Source organism: Callospermophilus lateralis, chromosome 20 (genome assembly GCF_048772815.1).
Source record: "Callospermophilus lateralis isolate mCalLat2 chromosome 20, mCalLat2.hap1, whole genome shotgun sequence".
Lineage (NCBI taxonomy): Eukaryota > Metazoa > Chordata > Mammalia > Rodentia > Sciuridae > Callospermophilus > Callospermophilus lateralis.
The window spans coordinates 12,374,867-12,396,093 of record NC_135324.1 but is presented as its reverse complement, the minus strand read 5'-3'; the positions used below and the strand labels follow the sequence as shown (position 1 = coordinate 12,396,093).

Sequence of the window (21,227 nt, the reverse complement as noted above, 5' to 3'; positions counted from 1 at the left end):
TCAGAACACGGAATTTTCCAAGACCTCACATCCAAGCCCTTCCACGAAACTTACGACTTCAGTCTCTGTGGCACTGGAACCCGCTTTCTGCAAAAGGAAACACCCCTCCTTAGATGTCTCTGAGCGAATGCCTCATCTCTCCAAACTCTTTATGATTCAAGTGATTTTAAAAAATAAAAATAGAGCGACTGTTGAAGAAACTATAGAAAACAAAGTAGGAGGAAGAGAAAAATAAAACCTACCCATCACCCACCGCTGTCTCAGCACCTTTACTAGGCATTAAGGTCTCTGTACATTTTTTTGTGACTAAGTCATAGGGCTGCCCAGTTTTCCTTATTTTTGGTGCTGGGGATTGAAACCCCAGGTCTCATCCTCGCTAAGCATGCAGCGTATACCCCGGTCATCAGGCGGCTTTGCAAATTTCTTTCTTCCTCCCTAACATAATGTGGTATTTTAAATATGGATATATGTTTTTTGGCTTTGTGATCGCTCATATTCTTCCACTGTCCGCTATAATATTACCCTCAATTTGGACATTTGTTATGCACAGTTTGGGCTCCAACATAATGCAGATAATTGGAAAGTCTGGAACCTTCTAAGAGTGGATGGCCCTCTCCTTCTCCTCTTACCCCACACACAGCCTCCCCTAATTTAAAGGTTTACAGTTGAGCTCGCTCGGGGAGCAACTCCCTGGTTAGATAGAAAGCAGACTCCGATAAATTAAAAGTTCACCATAAGTTTGTCTGTCTGTTTTCTTAAATAAGTGCCCCCTGATTTTGTCACCTTGTAAGGGCACCTGATCTCCTTGCTTCACTGTCTCTTGAGTGTTCCCGTTTCTAACTGAGGTCTCAGCGAGCCCTTGCTTAACCAGGGCTGTGAGGTGGCAGAGATCCCCCAAATCCCCAGTCGTTGGGCACCCAGAACCGAGCTCTGTGCCAGCTACCGTCGTCGGTCCTCTAGAATCCCTGAATCCTGCATCTGCGGGTCCAACCAACTCCAGAACAAAAATCTTTGAGGAAAATTTTTAAAAAAAACAACCTGCGACTGTCCTGAACCTGTATGAACTTGGCTTTCTTTGTCGTTTCTCCCTGAAGAGCGCAGTGAGACCGTTTCCTACCCAGCAGTCGCCCAAGATCAGGCATTAGGCTGGAAAGGATGCACACAGGTTCTGTGCAAATACCGCCCCCTTTTATATAAAGGATTTGAACATCTGTGGCGTCTGCAATCCACAGTGAGCCTTGGAGCAAATCCCCCGTGGACACTGAGGGGCAGCAGCAGAATTGGAAGTAGAGGGTTCCCTTCTCACTAGCTGGTCACTTGTTGGTGGTCACTGCCAGTAACGCTGGTGGGTCCCCTTGTTCTTGTAGCAGAGGCCCCAAGAGTAGGACAGAGGGCTTTTGCCTTTGGAGATAGAGGTTGGGTCCCTGCCGCGTGTCGTTCCGCTGTGGCCAGCCCCATGAGCACTGTGGCTGGGAACGTAGGCCACGGGGCTGATGGCACCAGACCACACCATTCTCTCTCTTTCTCTCTCTTCCTCTTGAAAACAGACAGGGAGGTCAACGGAGTCAAAGACAGAGTGCAACCGTGTAATAGAAACGTGATTCACCACAAAGATGCCAAGATACTTCACCTGGGGAAAGGAGGTGTCCATCTGAAGATTATGGGCTAAGGTTGTGGCTCAGCGGTACAGAGCTTGCCTGGGCAGGCCAGGGCGCTCATCATGGGGTGGGACCTTAGTGAGACAGCAGTGAACATGTCCAACAAAAATCAGCCAAACAAGACCACTCCAGTGACGGTCCCCTGGCCTCCTGGGGGAAGCCCCTGCCTTATCATAGAGAAAGCCAAGAGCTCAGCGGTGGTTCCCCAGGAGCTGCACCCCGGGTGCTCACGATGCCTCTCGAGACCTTCAGCCTTACCTCACAGTGAGCAGTCACCAGGAGATCTTTGATGTGACTTTTCGGGGCTGGAACAGGTGGAAACAACCTGGCCCACAAGTGACATCTGAAAACAGAATAAAGGAAGGAGCCGGTGAGCACGGGCGTCTCTCTTGCCCCTCCATGTCTACTCTGAGAGTTGACCTCGTCAGTCCCAGGACTGGATGATGGATCAACTCAAAATCCAGGGTGGGCCGACCCAGGACAGGCACGGTGGTGAACACCTGTAATCCCAGCAGCTCCGGAGGCTGAGGCAGGAGGATCGAGAGTTCCAAGCCAAAGCGAGGCCCTCAGCACCTCAGTGAGACCCTGCCTCTAAATAAAATATCCAAAGGGCTGGGGAGGGGGCTCATGGGTTAAGTATCCCTGGGTTCAATCCCTTGTGTGAAAAAAAATACCAAAAATCTGCCGATCCAGACTTCCAGAGGAGAGGGGACATGGGTGCATGTCGCTAGGCTGGGTCCTGACACTGTGTCCTTCATATCTAGCCTGTTCCCTGCGATGCTCACGCCCGGACATGGCTGGCTTGCTTTTCCCTTCCTGTGACTGCCATTCACCTGCCCCCCAGCCCAGAGACGCCATGTGGACAGAACATTTAGGACAGTAAAGCTGTTTCACATGAAGTTCATTTTCCGAGTTATGAAAGGGCTGAGACAGAACCTGCCGTCGAGCCTCGGAAGGGTACTGTATCCTACAGAATGGTTTCCATTCTGTTTCATTGCACCTGTGTTGATTGCATTGCAGAATTGAAAACTTGGGACTTGGTGGGTTATCAAAGACCCATAGCAAAAAAATAAAAATAAATAAATTAAATAAAAGCCCAGTTAGCACTGAATGGGAAGGCTAGAACACCCAGGTCAAAAGCTTCGCAGAAATGAGGAGGATATTGAGGAATCTGAGAGCGTGGGCAGTGGCCAAGGGCCACGAGGTGTTCTGTCCAGCGTCTGAGCCAGGCCTGCCGATGCGTCTGGCTATCTATTTGGTCTCCGCTGACCTCAGAAAGGCCACCCAGAAACAAAAAGAAATGCCATCAATTCGACCTGATAGCAAACACCCTGTGTCTGATGGATGCAGAGACAGAAGACCTACATCCTGCAGAGCAGCGGGCAGATCAACACGGCGAAGCAGGCGGTCACCGTGAGCAGGATGAGGAGCCATTCCATCAGGGGCTTCCGCGCCTCGCTTCCTGGTGGAGGGGGAAAAGAGAGAAAGATCCGAGTTAGGGATCAGAGGTAGATAGGAGGAAGGTAGAGGCCTGGGGCATCAGGAGGCTGGGGTGTGAGTGGTGAAGTGCTGGGTAACGCTGGGCAGGCGGCTTCACCTTCCTGAGACTGAGATGATCATAGTCCTGCAGTGGCCAAGTGGGTGAAATGAAATGAAATCGCAGTGAGGCCACTTTTAACCGCAAGGCATTATCGATTCATTTGGCAAGGACTTGCGGAGTCCCATCCGCCTGCACCTGGAGCCCATCCACTCGAGGAGTCCGATTTTTTGGATGGAAAAGCCCACAATTAGTTCACAATTAGCAAACTCATTGTAACAGCATTTTTTTACAAAGTCGAAAACTGAACTTGTGGAGGGAGTAAGAGAGCATATTTGTAGTTGGCACAGTGGTCTCAGCTGTGAGTGCTTTATGATCTAGACTCCCCTCAAAGCCTCCTTTACCCATATTCCCACTTCACAGATAGGAGAGCAGACGGAAATGACCATTGGTCCGTGCAGTAAGCATTTGGCGTGCATCTTAGTCTCCATCTAAATGTGTTCCTAATCCACACTCCAGGGACAGACACTTGGGGGTTTCAATGACAGCTTCGGGGTGTGTGTATCTTTTTTTTTTTTTTTTGGTAAGGTACTGGGAATGCGTTCAAGAAAAACCCAAGGCCATTCGCTAAGTGGTATTTAAAGAAGCCATGTCCTTAGTCGACGTGGTGGGTGGTGCACACCTGTGTCTAAGGGACTGAGGAAGGAGGATCGTGAGTTTGAGGCCAGTCTCAGTGACTTAGCAAGATTCTGTCTTAGGGGAAAAAAAAGACTGGGCATATGCACAGCTCAGCCGTGGAGCAGCCCTGGGTTCAATTTCCAGTACAAACAACAAAGGCAGCAGAGGGGTGTGCATGGTTGCTAAAATGCCTCTATGAACCCTGAGTTAGGTCCCTGAACACAGCAGGTTGCTCTCTGTGGCAACGACCTCTCCTTCATCATCCATCCATTGAACAAGGATTTAGGAGCCTCCTTAGATGTCTGGGGCCCTGTCCAAGGTCCTGGGACACAGTGGTGAAGAGAACAGGCGGGAAAAACTGCAGGAGGTCAATAACAACACAGGATATCTGGACTCCTGAGCCCAGGTGTGGTGGGGTTCCAAGTGCCCGGGGAGAAGAAGCCTCCAATCCTCAGTTTGCCCTTGACTCGGTCTATAAAATGCGAAATGCATATACAGGCGGAGAGTTCCAGGCTGTGAAAATAGACTAAGACTTCCCCAAACCCCAGATGACTTAAAACCAGAAAGAAAAACAAAAAGAAAAAAAAAAAATCAAGAACCAAGAGGGAGAAGTGTCTTTAGATTGGGCGCCCGCGACTCCTCGCCACCTCATCTCTTGCTTTGAGGGTTTCTGGGGACTCCGATTGAGGTTCCTCTTGTACTTCCCCAAAGCTCCGATCTCTTACCTTCTGCTTTCGGATACTCACAGAGGTCCTGTCTTGAAGAAGCCGTGGTTTGGCTTGGCCACCTCCTCAAAGCTATCATGCCTCTTCCTTCCTCTTCCAGCCCGAGTTTCTAGACTAAAGGATTTGGGCTGCCTCATCTGCCCAAACCAATCCCTGGTGATGTCTTCAAAGCCAAAGCCAAAGGATTCTTGGATTTTTTTCTCCCAAGTCAAGTCTTCGTAACCTCCTTTCTGGATTTCAGTCTGTCAAAGGTCGAGTCCTCCTTGAAACACAACTGTGGGTTCTGTTACCCAAATGTTCCTTCTCCCCCTTTGTAATTTCGGCTGGCCCTCTCCGCTCATCCCGTGACCCCTGGATATTTGCAACTATTATCTCATCTTTTATCTTATCTTTTAATTTAACTCTTCTCCCAGGCCTTTCCTCCTGACCCTGCAGGATGCACAGTTCCAGGTCTAGATCAAAAAGTGCCTATAAACCAGGTTTGGTGGCACACGCCTATCATCCCAGCGGCTCAGGAGGCTGAGGCAGGAGGATCGTGAGTTCAAAGCCAGCCTCAGCAAAAGCGAGGTGCTAAACAACAGTCAGTGAGACCCTGTCTCCAAATAAAATATAACATAGGGCTGCGGATGTGGCTCGGTGGTCGAGTGCCCCCGAGTTCAATCCCTGATACCTCCCAAAAAATAAATAAATAAAATAAAACCTCCCATAGGTGAAATGCACTTGAGCGTTTTTGCAAAGCTGAGAACAGCCCAACCCAAGTTTGCATCAAAAAAAAAAAAAAAAAAAAACGGGGGGTAGGAAAGAATAAAGGAAGATTGGATTGTGTAGAGGGGAGTCAGGCGAGGGGTGGGGCGGTGGGGGTGGGAAGGATGGTGGGATGAGACAGACATCATGACCCTACACACACATGATCACAGGACTGGTACAACTCTGCACCATGGACATCCAGGGGAATGAGAAGTTATGCTCCATTTGTATACAATGTGTCAAAATGCATTCTGCTGTCAAGTGTAACTACTTAGAACAAATAAAAAAAAAGATAGCCATCCTGTTGGGAGGAAAAAAAAAAAAAAAAGCTTTCATTTTGAGATGTTCTGTGTGCATTAGCCTTGGTTTTTAAAATCAGGGAGAACACCCCGGGAGAGGTACGACCTTTTATTTTCTCAAATCTCACCCGTGCCCATCAGTGGTAGGATTCACTTCTGCAGATGAAGCGCCCGGGTGAACCCCACCTTGACCACACTTGTTCATAGCTAAAGAGCAACTGGGGTGAATTCATAGCGTCACCTCCAATACTGTCTCACTCCATGTCCCACTCTTCTTGTCTGAAAAAGGAATTGGGCTTCCACCTTGTTCCCTCGAGATAAACCATCCCCCTCTCTTGCCCATTAGGCAAGAACCCTAATGAGTCTATCCAGAGGTGCTGGACTCGTCAGCGCGGATGCGAGTTCTGTACCGAGTCTGTCAATCCAGAAGAAAGGTAGCCTGTTTACAACTAGGTTCAGCGGACAGAGAAAGTTGGGGGTCCCGTAGAAAGAAGAAGCAGTGTTGTAAATATTATCAGGCTCACACACTCACACACACACACGGCCACATATGTGGCTCACATTGTGTAACACCCACTAGCCAAGTCCTGATAATAGCACTGTTGTTTTGTGAGCATGATTACAAATATCTTTTCAGTTAAACCACCCTCTGGTTACTGAGTTCAGCTCTCCCTTTGATAAGCAAAGATTCTCCCCATATTAGCAAAAAAGATCGAGGCCCCTGATTTCATTTCATTCCATCAGAAAAGAACAATGTTATCCATGCACGTTAAGGTACCATGCGTGAGTGCTTGGGGGGAGTCTGGCAAAGGGGGTTATGGCCACTGGCCTGACTCTGGCAGGGTCTACTCACATGCAGCCGGGAAAGGACACAACCAAGAACACAACCAGGTCAGCTTCTTTGCAAAGACCAAATATGTTGGCAGGTACAGTTAGTGCAGGAAGAGCACTCGCCATCTTACTACCAAGTGGAAATTACTTGTCAATCACCTGCTACTTCCAGTTATTTCCTAATGCACAAAGAATTGAGAGCCAGGGGCTATAAATAAGTGAGTTATAACTATATAACTATAAATAAATGAACTGGGCACGTCTTATGGTGTTGCTGAGGGAGAATAAGGAGAGCAGGCCCCACCAGTGGTATAGCTATGCTGGTCATGAGGATGAAGGATTTCTGCAGCCTAAGAGTTGGGAGAGGCCTTCAAACATGTCAGGAGAGAACAGATGTCTGCAGAGAAGGTTCCAGGGAGTTCCCAGAGGAGACGGGAGCTCAACTCAATACCAGCAGGGTTCTCGACATAAGTGACAGGAGAGAATTTCTGTGCAAGCCACACAAAGGCACAGACAGGTTCATTTAGGAAGGTTGATGCACATGGAGGGGAGAATATGCACTGTCTCAAGAACGAGAGGCCCTGGTTTGGGCTGGGCACCCCATATTTATCAAAGGGCTCTATCAGGGCAGGACAGGAGGTGGGTTCAGGACGGAGCTGCACAATTTCATACCCATTTTCCTCCCTGCATTTGCCTATTTACCTCCATTTACAAGGGCCCAGGCCCAGATTGACAGGCAGCTAAGTTTTCTTCATCTCAGTGGCTTGTGGGTGTTTCCTTGAGGATCCAGTGTTTCTCTTTATCCTGCATCTCACATCCTTACTTGGAATTTTGGAGTCTTTGGCCTTGTCGATTTTTTTTTTCTTTAAAGAACTATTTCATGCACACATTCCTCGGTTCAGTCCCAGAACTGTTCACAATTTCCAGGTAACTTGAATCTTTTCTCTAAAGAATCTTTACCCTGCCCACCGCTGAAATCGCAGCCACAGATGCTTCCTTTTAAAAAGTCGCCGGGCAGTGCCTTGTGTTGATGTCAAGGTGCGTTCCAGAAAGAGGGAGTCGCACAGCCTGTCCTGAGGGGCAGCAGCCCTCGGGATTGACCACTTGGTTCCTGGACACTCTGCACACGTGGCCAGCTTAGAGCATTTGGGAACCCAACTTGGAGCATTTGGGGAACCCAGCTGTCTGTTTTCTGGGGACCTTGCTCTCCTGTATTTTTGACATCTCAACTTTGCAGATGATCCAAAGGGTGGAAATTCTATTGTTCTGTGGCCTGGGGGTGGATGTGGGGTGGGATGGCATCCAGGGGCCAGGAAGTCCCCAGGGTTGGACCACTGAGTGCCAGCTCTGCTCCTGGCTGGTGCGGGACCTGGTGAAGCCACTTGTGACTGGACGCTGCAGCCCCTCTTGCCCTGCAAGTCCCTCTTGCTCACTTGGTTCTAGAGACGTTCAGTAGGCCCCAAGAGGGCTGAGTCGTGGACAGAATCCAATGTGCTCATTTAGGATGCCGGGTTCAACCAGCTTTCCCTGGTGGAAGGGCGAAGCTGTGGTGGCTCTCAGGAGATCCCGGGTTCCCAGAGCAGGTCAAAGGCACAAGCTGACCCCCAGGTGCCTGGACTCTCCAGTGGAGCACGGGCCCCAGCTGGAGCCCCCCAAAAAGATAGCAGGAGTGAGCAGAGGGTGGAGGTCACCACCCATAAAAGGCACACAGTCCCGTTCACCTGGAGAAATGGCTCAGGTGCAGTGAAACCTGGAGAGGCAATGGGGACTGGAGGCTGGGGCCTTTACAAAGGGCTGGAGAGGCCCTGTGTGTCTGAGCTACCCCCCAGGAAGGCTAGGCTTGGGGCGGCTTCTTTCTCTGCAGGTAAAGGCCTCCTGGCAGCGAGGGCAGCACACCTTCTGCAGGTCCCGAACCTGCAGCTCCCTTCCCTGTGGGATCAGCTGCTGCATCGCCTCTGCCAACCCCCAAAGGCAGCTGCAGGGGTGCGGTCATCAAACCAAAGTGACAGCAAGGGTGCAGGGGTTCCATCCGGGTTGCACCTTTTGCTTTGGAGGTGGCCAAGCAGGGTATCAGTCTATCTCCCACTTTGCAAAATGGAGATGGGGGGGTGGATGTGTGTAAAGGGCTTGGCACGGGACCCACGTAGTAGGTGCTCAATGCCCAGGCAGCACGCAGGCCTCAAGGTAACGTCTGCAAATCCTCGGAGCATGACCTAAATCGGAGTGTTGTCAGAATCCTCAACAAAGATGCACAGCGGACGGGAGGCGAGGATGGTCTTATCCTGCAGGGATCTGCATTCAAATGAACGTGGAGGAGAACTGGAGAGGAACAGGTGGGTCAGAGGAGCCGGAAGAGGTCCAGGAACTTGGCCCTGCTGCTTGGCAGGACGGAGGCTGAGCAGATGAAGAGCTGGGAGGATCCCGAGTTCAGAGCCAGCCTCAGCAACTTAGTGAGGCCCCAAGCAACTCAGCAAGATCCCTGTCTCTAAATAAAATATAATAAAGGACTGGGGAGGGGGCTCCGCGGTTAAGCACCCCCTGGGTTCCATCCTTAGTACCAAAAAAAATAAAAATAAAAATATCACAGGTAGCCCCCCCACACTGTAGTGAACAAATGGTGGGGCCACCAGGCAGGGGTCTACCCAGCCTGGAAACCGCAGGAGCCTGGGGAAAGGAAGTGGCCTCACCAGACCCAGCCCAGCCCACATCCCCCACTTGCAAAACCCAGAGTCCCCCGTGAGACCATCAAATCCATCTCCTCGGCTTTCCTGTGCCTGGCACCCAGGTCCTGGAGCTGCCATCCTCGTCCCTCCGCCTGCTGATCTGCACCAGCCCTCGCCTCTGCAGTCGTCACACTGTGGTGCCAACAGGAGAGGGGAAGCCGAAGGGACCCGGGGACCTCTGTCGGTGAAATGGGTGAAATGCCACCCATCCAAGAGGGACACCTGGGGGTGGGGTGCAGGGGGCGGGGACTCGTCATGAGCTGAGGTCTGCACTAGCCAGCTGTCGCCTAGGACGTAATGGCAAGAGGGCCCTAAAGTGGCCAGTGAGGGATCAATTCAAAACCAGCTTAAAATGAACCCTCCGTCCGGATCCCCTTCGCCGCTCAGCGGATTCAAGGAGGGGTGATGCAGAGCAGAGAAACAGGACTGGTGACAGGGGGAAGGGACTCTGAGTCACAGCTGAGGACGCAGGCCAAGAGGGGTTAGGTTGGAGGGGCTGAGTCCCCACTCGGTCCTCTCTAATGATCTCCATGCCCTCGGATCTACCTTCATCCTCAGAATCCTCCTGAACACTGTACCTAGGCAGCCTCTGAGTACCTGCTTCACCGTATTATCTTTGGTCCCTTCTAACTTGGGTGGGAGAGCTGGACATGGGCAGAGCCCCGGCTAACACCTAGATGGCCCACGCTCTGGTCAACTGTGACAACAGTTTCACATCGCACCCCTTCCCAAATCCTAAGTGGTTTCTTAGCCAGCACCTTGACCTTGGTCTCTAGCATGGTGCTTGGAAGTTCCTTGGGGGCATTCAAAACAAAATCTAAGAGGGCTGGGGAAGGAGCTCACGTCTGTCTGTCTGTCTGCAACAGCCTACGTGGTGGTGTTAGGAAGGCGCTTAGAAATATCAACGGGGCCACCGAGCTTGGTGCCCTTGGGAAGTCGCAGAAGACACTTTAAAAATGGAAACCTTGTGAATTCGAGGAATAAAAATGAAGCCCCCACCCCAGGCATCTGACAAAATGAATCATCTTGTTCAAAAGCCTTGCTGAGGTGTGGTTCTTCTGTGTGTTTCTCTTTCTGGGCCCAGAGTGAGTTTTTTATGTGTGTACACGAAGCAGGGTGGAGGGAAGTCCCTTGTGTGCTGGGGTCAGCGTAGGTAGGTCAACCTGGGGGCACGGAGAGGGGGTGCCTCAGGCTCAGCAGAACCCTGCAGCAGGTGATGTGGTGTGTTCTCGGTTCCTCCTACCCCGCTTTCAGTTCCCTCTCCTCTGGAAGGCTCCTGCTTGCTCTCCGAGCCCTCTAGTGATGTCAGGGCCACCACGTAAGGCCATGTGTGTTGAGCACTGCACAATTTTTAGGGGTTCCAGGCTCCTCTAACTCCAAACAGTGTTCCCCTTCCCTGGTCTTCCGTGGGAGTCTCCCTGATAGGCCTCAGGTCTGACTCCCATTCTCAGGGTCTAATGGGTCACTGCCTCAAGATCCACTCTGTCGTTGAAGTGAATGAAATACAGAGCAGATTTTGGGGGGGTCAGGGTGGAGGGGTAACCAAGATCTCTTACACGGGTCTTTCGTTTCTACAGCACCTGGCACCTTGCAGGATATTGACACCCCACACCAGGGGGCTAAGAGATGGGGTGCTTGCACCAGCCTAGGGATGAGCCCCATTTCTTCCTGCCACTTGCAAGTGACCTAAACTTTCTTGCAAAACAGGTTGGTGCAGGGAATTAATTGAGATAATGCAAGAGAGTCATTTAGCACCGTGTCTGGCAAATAACCTCCCATACCTGTGGCCTGCTCTGGTCGCTGTATTTCACAAAACCCCGGGAGGCAGACGGGTTCGAGTTGCTTCCTGTCGTCCCGCAGAGAGACCAGTGTGTTCAAGGATACGTGTGTGCGGAGGTTGGGTGTTCAACCCCGGCGTTCAGTGGGGGACTCTCCCTGGGTTATTTCCACCCTCCCTGCTCCCGTAGACCCTCGACCAGGTTCATCACATAGATAGGTGGAGTCCACTCACTCCAGAACCCGGCTGTCCTGGGAGACATTACAGCTGCTTCTTAACTGGGAGGGCCTGGGAATGTGCCCTTCATGCACAGCCACCATCCAATGCCCGTGACCTTTCAAAGTCCCCACTGACAGAAAAGGTGGTCATTTTACTTGCCACAAAAACTAGCCAATTTGACCATAAAACCAAAACCATGGCAGAGCAACACAGGTGCTCAAGAAATACCCAGAAATTCAGATCTTCTGTCCATGAGAGAGAAGGCTCAGGGAGGGATCTAGATTTTTCTGAAGATCACTCAATTTCAGAGTCATTTTTGAAGAAAAAGAACTGCATTATAAATTCAGAATTAGGTATGGGAACATCACAGAGCTGGAGAGCAGATGAGTGGTTGCTGGGAAAGGTGGAGGGAGACAGAGAGATTGGGTGTGGTTATAAAATTGGCAAGAGGAGCCCCTCCTAGGGGCATGCACCTTAATCACAGTGAGTCTGGAGGCTGAGGCAGGAGGATGGAAAGTTGGAAGCCAGCCTCAGCAACTTGGTGAAACTCTGCACCCGGATAAAATATAAAAAATATAAAAAAGTGCTGGGGGGAAAACATGTCTGGGGATGTGGCTCAGTGATTAAGCACCCCTGGGTTTCATCCGCAGTACCAAAGAAAAATGGAGATGGGGGAACAGCATCAGGAATCCTAGAAATGTGCTGTCCTGTATCCTGACTAATGATACACTTTGGATCTCTGTAAAGATACATATTGACACTTGCAGTTCAACATGTGCTGAAATTGCATAGAACTGAACACATGAATGCATATAAAGCCAAGGGAATCCGAACAAGATAGGGGCAGTGTCATCCCTGATGGTCTGACCATCATATGGTACTAAGTTTTTTTTGCAAGACACTGAACTTGGGGTAAGCTTCGTAAAAGGCAGTTGAGCTCTTTTTTCTTTGAGCAGCTTGTAGATCTACACTTAGCTGGAAAAGTTCAAGCCTTTGGAGAGAAGGAGGAACAGAGGCTTCCAAGCAAGACAACAGGTAGGACTCACGAGAAGGGCTTGCTCTGGGGACCGCGGGTGGACACCCGGGCTTGGCTGGCTTCCTGGAAAAGCCACCTCTGATGGAACTAGCAGTGGAGTCATAGGAGATGTGACCCAGCAGAGACGCAAAACCGTCCCAAGACACCCCGCCCCAAGTTCTCGGAGACTCACCCACATAGATAGCTGGAGTCCACTCACTCCAGAGCCCGGCTGTCCTGCAGGCGGGACTCACGGCCGCCCTCACTTGAATGGAGTACTTGGAGAGATGGTCAATGACGGAGATGAACGCGTTGGTCGTGATCCTTTCCATCTAAATGAGGGTGGGGGGAAAGTCTTGTAAGAATCTCAAAACCCATAAGGAATGTCAATGACCAGCTTGAGGGGTCCCGTAGAAATAAAGTGACCCGGTGTTCAGGAAGTCACTCAAAGACACCTGGCCATCCATGCTAAGGCCAGGAGCTCCCGTAGGGGCCCAGCTGATGTTTCAGATGCAAAGACCAGAGTAAGCCTCTGCCAGTGTGAATAGGCTCCCTGGTCTTCGCCCTCTGCATCCCGAGTCCTAACAATGTCACAAGGGCTGCCCGTCCTGGTATCTGCAAACTCATCTGCCACCTGATTTTGAACGACCTACAAACTATGACCTGCTGCGTTTGGGGGTTTTTGTGGAGAGGGGGTTTAGTACAGTGGATGGATCCCAGAGGTGATAGACCACCCAGCCATATCCCAGCATTTTTCAAAATTGTTAATGTTGAGACAGGGTCTCCCTAAGTTGCTTTAGGGTCTTGCTAATTTGCAGAGACTGGACTTGAACTTCCCATTCTCTAGCTTCGGGCTCCCAAATCCCTGGGCTTATAGGTGTGCACCACCTCACCCAGTGGCTTAGGTATTTTTCAGTGGCTGGAAAATCTCCAAAGAAGAGTCTTGTTTCATGATACATGAAAAACACGTGAAATGGAAATCTTCGTGTCCACAGATAAAGCCGTATGGGAAGCAGTCTTACCCATCTGTTGACGCTGTGGCCACTTTAATTCTGAGTAATTTTGATAGAAAAATGAATGGCCGGCAAAGCCTCTCACCATTTACCAAAAAAAAATTTGCAGGAAGGACAGGCTCAGCAAAAGCGAGGTGCTAAGCAACTCAGTGAGACCCTGTCTCTAAATAAAATACAAAATAGGGCTGGGAAGGTGGCTCAGTGGTTGAGTGCCCCTCAGTTCAATCCCTGGTACCCCACAAAAAATATATTGATGAGATCACATTGCTCTGCATTTACTTTTTCTCTTATCAGTGAGACACGTGTTGGAAGCCTGCCACCCCTGTGTTTTGCTCTAGCTCGGTGACTGTGAGCAAGACTGTCTTTTTCCAGGTCTTGCCACTCCAAAGGGAATGGTAATTACCCAAGAGTTATTGTGAGGATAAGATAAAATTATAAAGCTTGACACGTAATCTATCCTCAAGAAATGTTGGCAGTTTAATGAGGTGGGAGGTTTTTATTTTATTTTATTATTTTTCTGAGATGGGATCAACTTGCATTGCCTAGGCTGGCCTCAAAGTTGTGATCCTCCTGCCTCAGCCTCCCAAGTAGCCAGAATGACCGGTACATGCCACTGTACCCCGTATGTGTTTTTTAAAACTGCGGTAAAACACATTCAATATAAAATTGACCATCTGCTGCATTTTTAAGTGTACAGATCAGCAGTTTTAAATACAATCCATCTTCCCGTGCTTCTCATTTTGCAAAACTGGCCCTCTGGGCTGGGATGTAGCTCCGTGAACAAGCTCAGGTTGAATCACGAGCAATAGCTCTGGTTTGTTCTGAGAACTTGAGTGCTCAGGAGGCTGAGACGGGAGGATCCCAAGTTCAAGACCAGCCTCAGCAACTTAGCAAGACCCTAAGCAACCCGGTGAGACTCTATCTCTAAATAAAATATTAGAAAGGGCCAGGATGTGGCTCAGTGGTTAAGTACCCCTGGGTTCAATCCCCAGTGCCCAAAAAATAACAATTAACAAGTAAATAAACCCAGGCTGAGTGACACCTTCCACTGTGTGTACACACCACATCTTGGGTGTGTACTTATCCATCGATGGCACCTCGGTTGCCTGTAGCTTTGGGCTGAGATGGGATCTAGCATAGCCAAGACCATGGCTGTAGGTCTTGGAACACTGAGGGTTCTGCTTTCAACCAGAGCCGCGACATTTTACATTTTCCCTCCACCAGTACCCACGAGGTTTCATCTGACCCCTGGGATTATTTTCATCTGTAAGCAGAACAAAAGGCTTATATGGTTTGGTTGATTTCCATAACACCTGGGTAGATGTATTTGACCTTGTTCATATCCAGCTATAACCAGAGCAGCTAATGGAGAAAAAAAAATTAAATGTTTATACAATGAATATTTGTCATGGACTTCTGGGACCCTCTGAGGAATTACCTGCAAATAATTCTTCTTTGTGTTGTGTATCTTCACTTCATAATCAAAGCAGTGCTGTGGAAAGGCGGAGATGGGTTTGTCCCATCGAATGGAGAGACGCGTTCCCTGGATCTGGGCTGTGACATTGGTTGGCGGATTCGCTCGAGCTGGTTAGAGAAGGAGAGGTCAGCGACATGAGTAGTTGGTGATCAGGGCCAATTAACTCCGATCCCCCCACACCTCTCCAGGCATTCAAGATTTACCAGTAGATCTTTCTTTTTTTGTGGGGACAGAACTCAGGGGCACTCGACCACTGAGCCCTGAGCCACCTCCCCAGCCCTATTTTGTATTTTATTTAGAGACAGGGTCTCACGGAGTTGCTTAGCGCCTTGCTTTTGCTGAGGCTGGCTTTGAACTTGCGATCCTCCTGCCTCAGCCTCCCGAGCTGCTGGGATGACAGGCGGGTGCCACTGCACCTGGCTTTATCATTAGATCTGAATCAGCTCATCTCAAGCCACAGGAAGATTGTGACTTCCTTAGGACTCCTGTATTGTAGTGGTGTGAAAAAGAGACCCTTCTTGTGTACTGAAGAGATTGCGACTGACAGAATTGCATGGATGGCCGGATGCCTGTGATCCCAACAGCTTGGGAGGCTGAGGCAGGAGGATCTCAAGTTCAAAGGCAGCTTCAGCCAAAGCGAGGCCCTAAGCAACTCAGCAAGAACCATCTCTAAATAAAATACAACATAGGGCTGGGGATGGGGCTCAGTGGTCCAGTGCACCTCAGTTCAGTCCCCAGTACCAAAAAAAAAAAAAAAAAAGAATTACGTGGATGAATTCCCCCCACCCCTGCCCCGGCTCAGGGCAGGACTCCATTGTAAGGTCCCTGGAAATAAAGTACTTCCACACGCACGTCCTTGTCCTAGATTCTGGGACTGAGATCTCGCAATGAACAGATCATAGAGACACACTCAGAATGGGATCCGGTGGCTTCAAAGTCAGCCCTTCCCTAAAGCAGAACGTTCTCAACCAAGAAGCTGCTTCATTCTTTTAGCAATCCCAGGACTTGGTCATAAAATAAATTCCTGCCGCCTGCACCAGCCCGGAGCCATTTTCCCATTATCACTTGCTTTTTAGGTCTCTGTCGGAATCTTTTATTGCCTATTTTCATAAAAGGGACGTTTGGGGGGTCGCACAGGAAATGTACCATTGAAGGGAATAGCAAAGGGTCCGATTCTGGGGCCGGATTTAGGCTCCCGTTGGATGGCAGGTGTCTCTCAACCAAATCCTGCCCTGTGAATAACAAGTCTGTGTCTTTATGGAACACTGATGCCGGGTAGAGTTCCAAATGAAAGATATGGAAATGACAACCCCCACACAGTGTGGCCTGGGGAGAGGGAAGGAGGAAGAAGGGGACCCATTGATATCATTGATCCTTTCCTAGTGACGGGAGAGTCCCTGGGAAGGAACCATCCATCAAGCCTAAAAAATGACATTCTTTGGGAAGGAGCCAAAACATGGATCCTTCTCCCCCAAATAAATCCTTTCCCAGTGCCACGACAGTAGAACGCCGTCCCCAGACCTTCTCTTCTCACAACCTGTCTCCTGAATGCCCAAACTGATGTGTTCTGTGAAAGTCTCTGGCGCTTAAGTCACCTCCCGGTGTCACCTACGTACGCACGGATTCCTCCTGTAATTGGGGGCCATTTTTCTACACCCAGAAAGTGCGCAGTGTGGTGCACGCCTGTCATCCCAGCAGCTGGGGAGGCTGAGGCAGGAGGATCTCGAGTTCAAAGCCAGCCTCAGCAACCTGGTGAGGTGCTAAATCACTTAGCAAGACCCTGTCTCGCAATAAAAAATAAAAAGGGCTGGGGAGGTGGCTCAGTGGTTAAATTGGGTTCAATTCTAAAAAGAACGACAACGATGGGTTGCAAATGGCTAAACTCTGGGCTCCCACTACTGCTGCTCAGTGGAAAGCTCAGGGTTCCTCCTGTGCTCCTGTCCCCGCCTGTCCTTGGGCACCTACATGGAGGACACAGAGACGGTGGAGGGTTCTGGGGGTCTGTCAAAGAGCAAGACACGCCCAGTTCCCTGGACTCCCAGCTCTGGGGTCCCTTCTCTCAGCTGTGCCTGTCTCTTTCTTAAATAAAACTCATTTTCTAAGCTTGGGGGCGTTTCCTCTTCAACACCAGGAAAACTAGGACCTGATCCTCATCTCCAAGACGGGTATGGGCCGCATCTCCTGAGCAGTGTCTGGGGATGTGGCCAGACATCCTCCAACATCCAGGGCCGGTCCCCATAGCACAAAAGTCATGCAACCCAAATCTGCAGCAGTGCTTCCACTGAGCCACCTGCCCCCGTCAGCAGCACAAACATAGTCCCACCCCGTGCAGCGCTGAGACCCTGCCATGCAGTGATGTGGGCCACTCTGGCCCGAGTCTGTCTTACCGATGGCTGGCACCCCAAACAGCTGATCAAAGGGTCTGATGGCAGCTGTCCTGCTGGTGCCGTTAACGTGGACCGCCAGCCAGCCGTGCCCCTTGCTGCTGATGGACGACCTTGGGACCCAGCAGGCGGTATTTCTGCCGGTCGGGTCTTTGCTGTATTCCTGACACTCCTCGGTCCAAGAGCCATACCTACAGGGGAACGCTCCTGAGTTTCCTAAAGGTCCAGAGGAGGCGACCCATTTGCATGGGTAAAACTAGGGGCTCACCTGTAGTAGAGGAAGTACTGCGTGTCTGGGGGCGCCTCCTCGCCCGACAGCCAGGTGCAGTGAAGAGAAACTCGGTGTGGCCTCAGGTGGCCACCACCTGCCATTGTCGTGTTGGTGGCACAAGTTAAATTCGAGACTGAGGTTCCGGGAGACCCTGGGTGGTCAGAAATAGAACAAAACAACGTGGCTGTTGTTTTCTTTGAATCTTGTACCTCTTTGGAAACCTTAACGATGGCACGTGTCTTGTCACCTATTTATAGAAACTTAGTATTTGCAAAGAGCTGACTTCCTAGAGGATCGAAACTAGAGGCATAGAGCCCAGGGGCCTAATGCCTGGGCGCTGTGGTGCACACCTGTAATGTCAGCATCTCGGGAGGCTGAGGCAGGAGGATCGCGAGTTCAAAGCCAGCCTCAGCAAAAGCGAGGAACTAAGCAACTCAGTGAGACCCTGTCTCTAAATAAAATGCAAAATAGGGCTGGGGATGGGGCTCAGTGGTCTAGTGCCTCTGAGTTCAATCCCTGGTACCCCCCAAAAAAGATGTACTGCAGACCTATTTCAACTATATATTATGCACAGGTGGAATTGGCAATAAGAAGTGACCATAGCCCCCGTTAGGGTGTGCATGCCTTGGAAGACTCCTCCCAGGAACTGGTGACTGACTACAGAAAAGCAAATCATTGTTAGTTTTTCTGTTTCCCCATTTTGCAAAGTTCAGAATGAAATTGGACTTTGAGGAGCTTCCCTTACCTGGTGGCGCTTGGAGTTCTGCAGAAACCCAGCTGCTGGCCAGGGGGGCGTGCCCTTCCTGCAGGATGGTTCGAACGCTTGCCGAAAAGCCTTCGTGGAGGGGGGCCACGCAGGTGCTCTTCGTGCTCCCGGTTTCAAACTGTAAATAAAATCCACAAGTAGCCTTTAAAAAAACGACTTCTTATCCCGGATGCCTCTTCTTCCACTTTTCAAATGGTGCATAGATAAAATAGACTGAAATTGTTCTGTTAGGAAAAAAAAAAATGGGGGCGGGTGGGTACCAGGGATGGAACTCAGGGGCACTCCACCACTGAGCCACCTCCCCAGCCCTACTTTGTATTTTATGTAGACACAGGGTCTCGCTGAGTTGCTTAGGGCCTCGCTTTTGCTGAGGCTGACTTTGAACTCGTGATCCTCCTGCCTCAGCCTCCTGAGCCTCTGAAATGACAGATGTGCACCACGTGCCTGACTTGTTAGAAAAAGATTTTTAAAAATCCATTCTAATAACACCATTGCTCAGTGGCCCATGAACATATTCCTCTCATAAAACCAAACAAAGTATTACAGTTACGGTTTAACTGAGCTTGAGGTTGAAGTTCCCTTTGACTCCTATCTCTAGTGTCCCTTTGCCCTGCAGAAGGAGTAACAGGAAATTCTCTAGAATTCCATATTGGCTGCAAAATAGTTAAAAACACACTGTTTCTGCCTTCCTGGGACTTTGGGACACAGCAGGTGTAGCAGGTGGTTTCCATGAGCACAGAAGTCAACCTGGGGCTCTGGGGAGCCACCTAATGGGTCCAAGGAGACAACAACAGGGTATGGATGAGGGGGGCTTTGAACTCGATTTCTCTGACTTTGCCCCTTGCTCTCTGCCCATTTGCAAGGCTACTTATTGTCTTCTGTTCTTTAAGCCATTGTAGAAAAAAAACATCAAACCATTGTCTACTCCATTCTACCTTTGGTCATTGTCTTTTAATTTTTTTTTTACTTAGAATTTCATTTGATTAAAAAACTGCAGCCCAAACAACATTTACTCTACATAATAACAGCTGCCCTTAGAAGGGCCATTTACGTCATCGTCTTGTGGGGCGTGGATCTTCACGTGGTATTCCAGGTGAGCGGTCCTTGGCTCTTGGTCAGGATTTGGTTCCCAGCTTAAGAGGACTTGAGCTAAGCCCGTGACTCTGACGGTGAAATTCACAGGTGGGAGAAGGGACACTGTGGAAAAATTTAAAAATCAACACGATGTTTTGTTGTGCACAAACAGCACTTTCAAGTATTTAAAAACGTTTTACTGTACTACTTTGCTAATGGATGTGAAGATGTTCAAAACCGAAATAATTTCAGAAGATGCTTCTTTAAAACTGTTTCCATCTCATTATCTTTTTTTTTTTTTTTTTACTTTTCCCAAGTGTCTATCTGTACCATGGATGTGCGGTTTTTTATTGAAATATGAACATTTTTCAACACCATTTATTGTAACTATAGTTCTCAAACTGAGAGCCATCATGTATTAATGGGCCCCAATCACCATTTATTGGGTTGTGACCAGCACGTTTTCAATGATGTGGAAGAAACATAGAATCGAAAAATACCAGAATAGAAAATAACAGGGTGCACCACACGTGAAAAGAAGGAGAGCTTTTTTGTGAATCTCCTGTTACCATTACATAAAGGTACCCAGGTACGTGTACGTGTGATTCATGATGTAGAAAGATCCGTGATGCGTTCATTTCCTATTATGAGTCACGGTCCAAAGTACTGGTGACCCTGGTTCCTTAGGCATTTATAGAAAACAGCTTTTTTTACCCGCTTCATGAACCACGCTTTCACTTTGCTTTCAAGAAAAAAAAAAAAAAAAAAAAAAAAAAGTTCATTTAATCACACACACAAAAAAATCAGTACCTGCTCATCAGTTTTGTAAACATGAACAATAAAAAAAAAAAAAAAGGAAAGAAAAAGAAAAAAAAAATCCTACAATTCTACCATGAAGAATGACATTAAGGGCTGGGGTGGTGGCTCAGAGGTAGACCACGGGCCCTAGCTTGTGTGAGGCCCTGGGTTCAACCCTCAGCACCGCATCAATACATAAATAAAGTCATTGTGTCCATTTACTACTAAAAAATATTTCTTTAAAAATCTGCAGTCCTGCCATGAAGAAGGACATTAACATGATGTAGTCACTATATATATATATTTTTTTTTTCTGGGCATGCATTGATATGACTTTTTAACGTTTGTTTTTCCTTAACCAGAATTAGGCCAGTACTGTTCACGCTGCTGCAGAGCCTTCTTTTGCTCCCTGACTGACATGTGGGGATTTTCCATTGACCTCATGAGACTTCCAGCACTCTGCACCCACCCCGGCTAGCTCAGGGTCATATTCAAAGATAAATATAAAATGTCCCCACTGTGGGTTTGCTCAGGGGGCAGCCGCGCTACCCATTCTACGATGCACTACGTGAATCCAAGGTCCTTACGCTTTGGGTCAGGAAGTAAGTCGGCGGGTGGTATCGCCGTGGCTCCCCAAAGAATCAGGAGCACAGGGACCATGACGGTCAGTCGGATCCTGCAGAGAGGAAGGGGACAACTGAGATCATCTTGCTGGCATTTCTGAGAAAAACGGAAAGCCCCTTTCTAAAGTAAGATGTGGGCATCTGGCCATTGAACAAGCATTTGTGACATAGATCCTTTTATTTATTTAATGGTACGAGGGAGGGAACCCAGGGGCGCCTAACCACTGAGCCACATCCCCAGCCTTTTAAAATCGTTGATTTAGAGACAGGGTCTCACTGAGTTGCTCAGGGCCTCGCTAAGTTGCTGAGGCTGGCTTTGAACTTGTGATCCTCCTGCCTCAGCCTCCCGAGCCCCTGGGATTACAGGGGCACATCACCATGCCCGGCTGTGCCATCCATCTGCTACATACTAGGAATACTATACGGTAGACTTATACGTGGGGACCAGGCCTCCCAACGAAAAAAATGTGTTAGGCACAGTCGACAGCAGACATAAAACATTACCAGGACTATTTAAATACAAGCCTCAGGCTAGGGGTCGTGACTGGGTGGCAGAGTGGGTGTTTATCATGCATCAGACCCTGGCTTCCACCTCTGACAATATTTCTACCT

The 21,227-nt window shown here is 49.3% G+C and overlaps 1 protein-coding gene across 1 annotated transcript; it reads right to left on the bottom strand.

The window, feature by feature from the left end:
- Nucleotides 1-20,655, bottom strand: Il5ra (interleukin 5 receptor subunit alpha). Its single transcript, XM_076841218.1, has 10 exons — nt 20,580-20,655; nt 19,172-19,317; nt 18,100-18,238; nt 17,352-17,505; nt 17,087-17,274; nt 14,661-14,806; nt 12,403-12,541; nt 3,024-3,120; nt 1,917-2,001; nt 1-87 (listed from the first exon to the last, which is right to left on the bottom strand). The coding sequence occupies exons 1-10, from the start codon at nt 20,650-20,652 to the stop codon at nt 1-3; spliced, it is 1,254 nt and encodes a 417-aa protein (XP_076697333.1). The 5' UTR covers nt 20,653-20,655.
- Nucleotides 20,656-21,227: the final 572 nt, after the last annotated feature.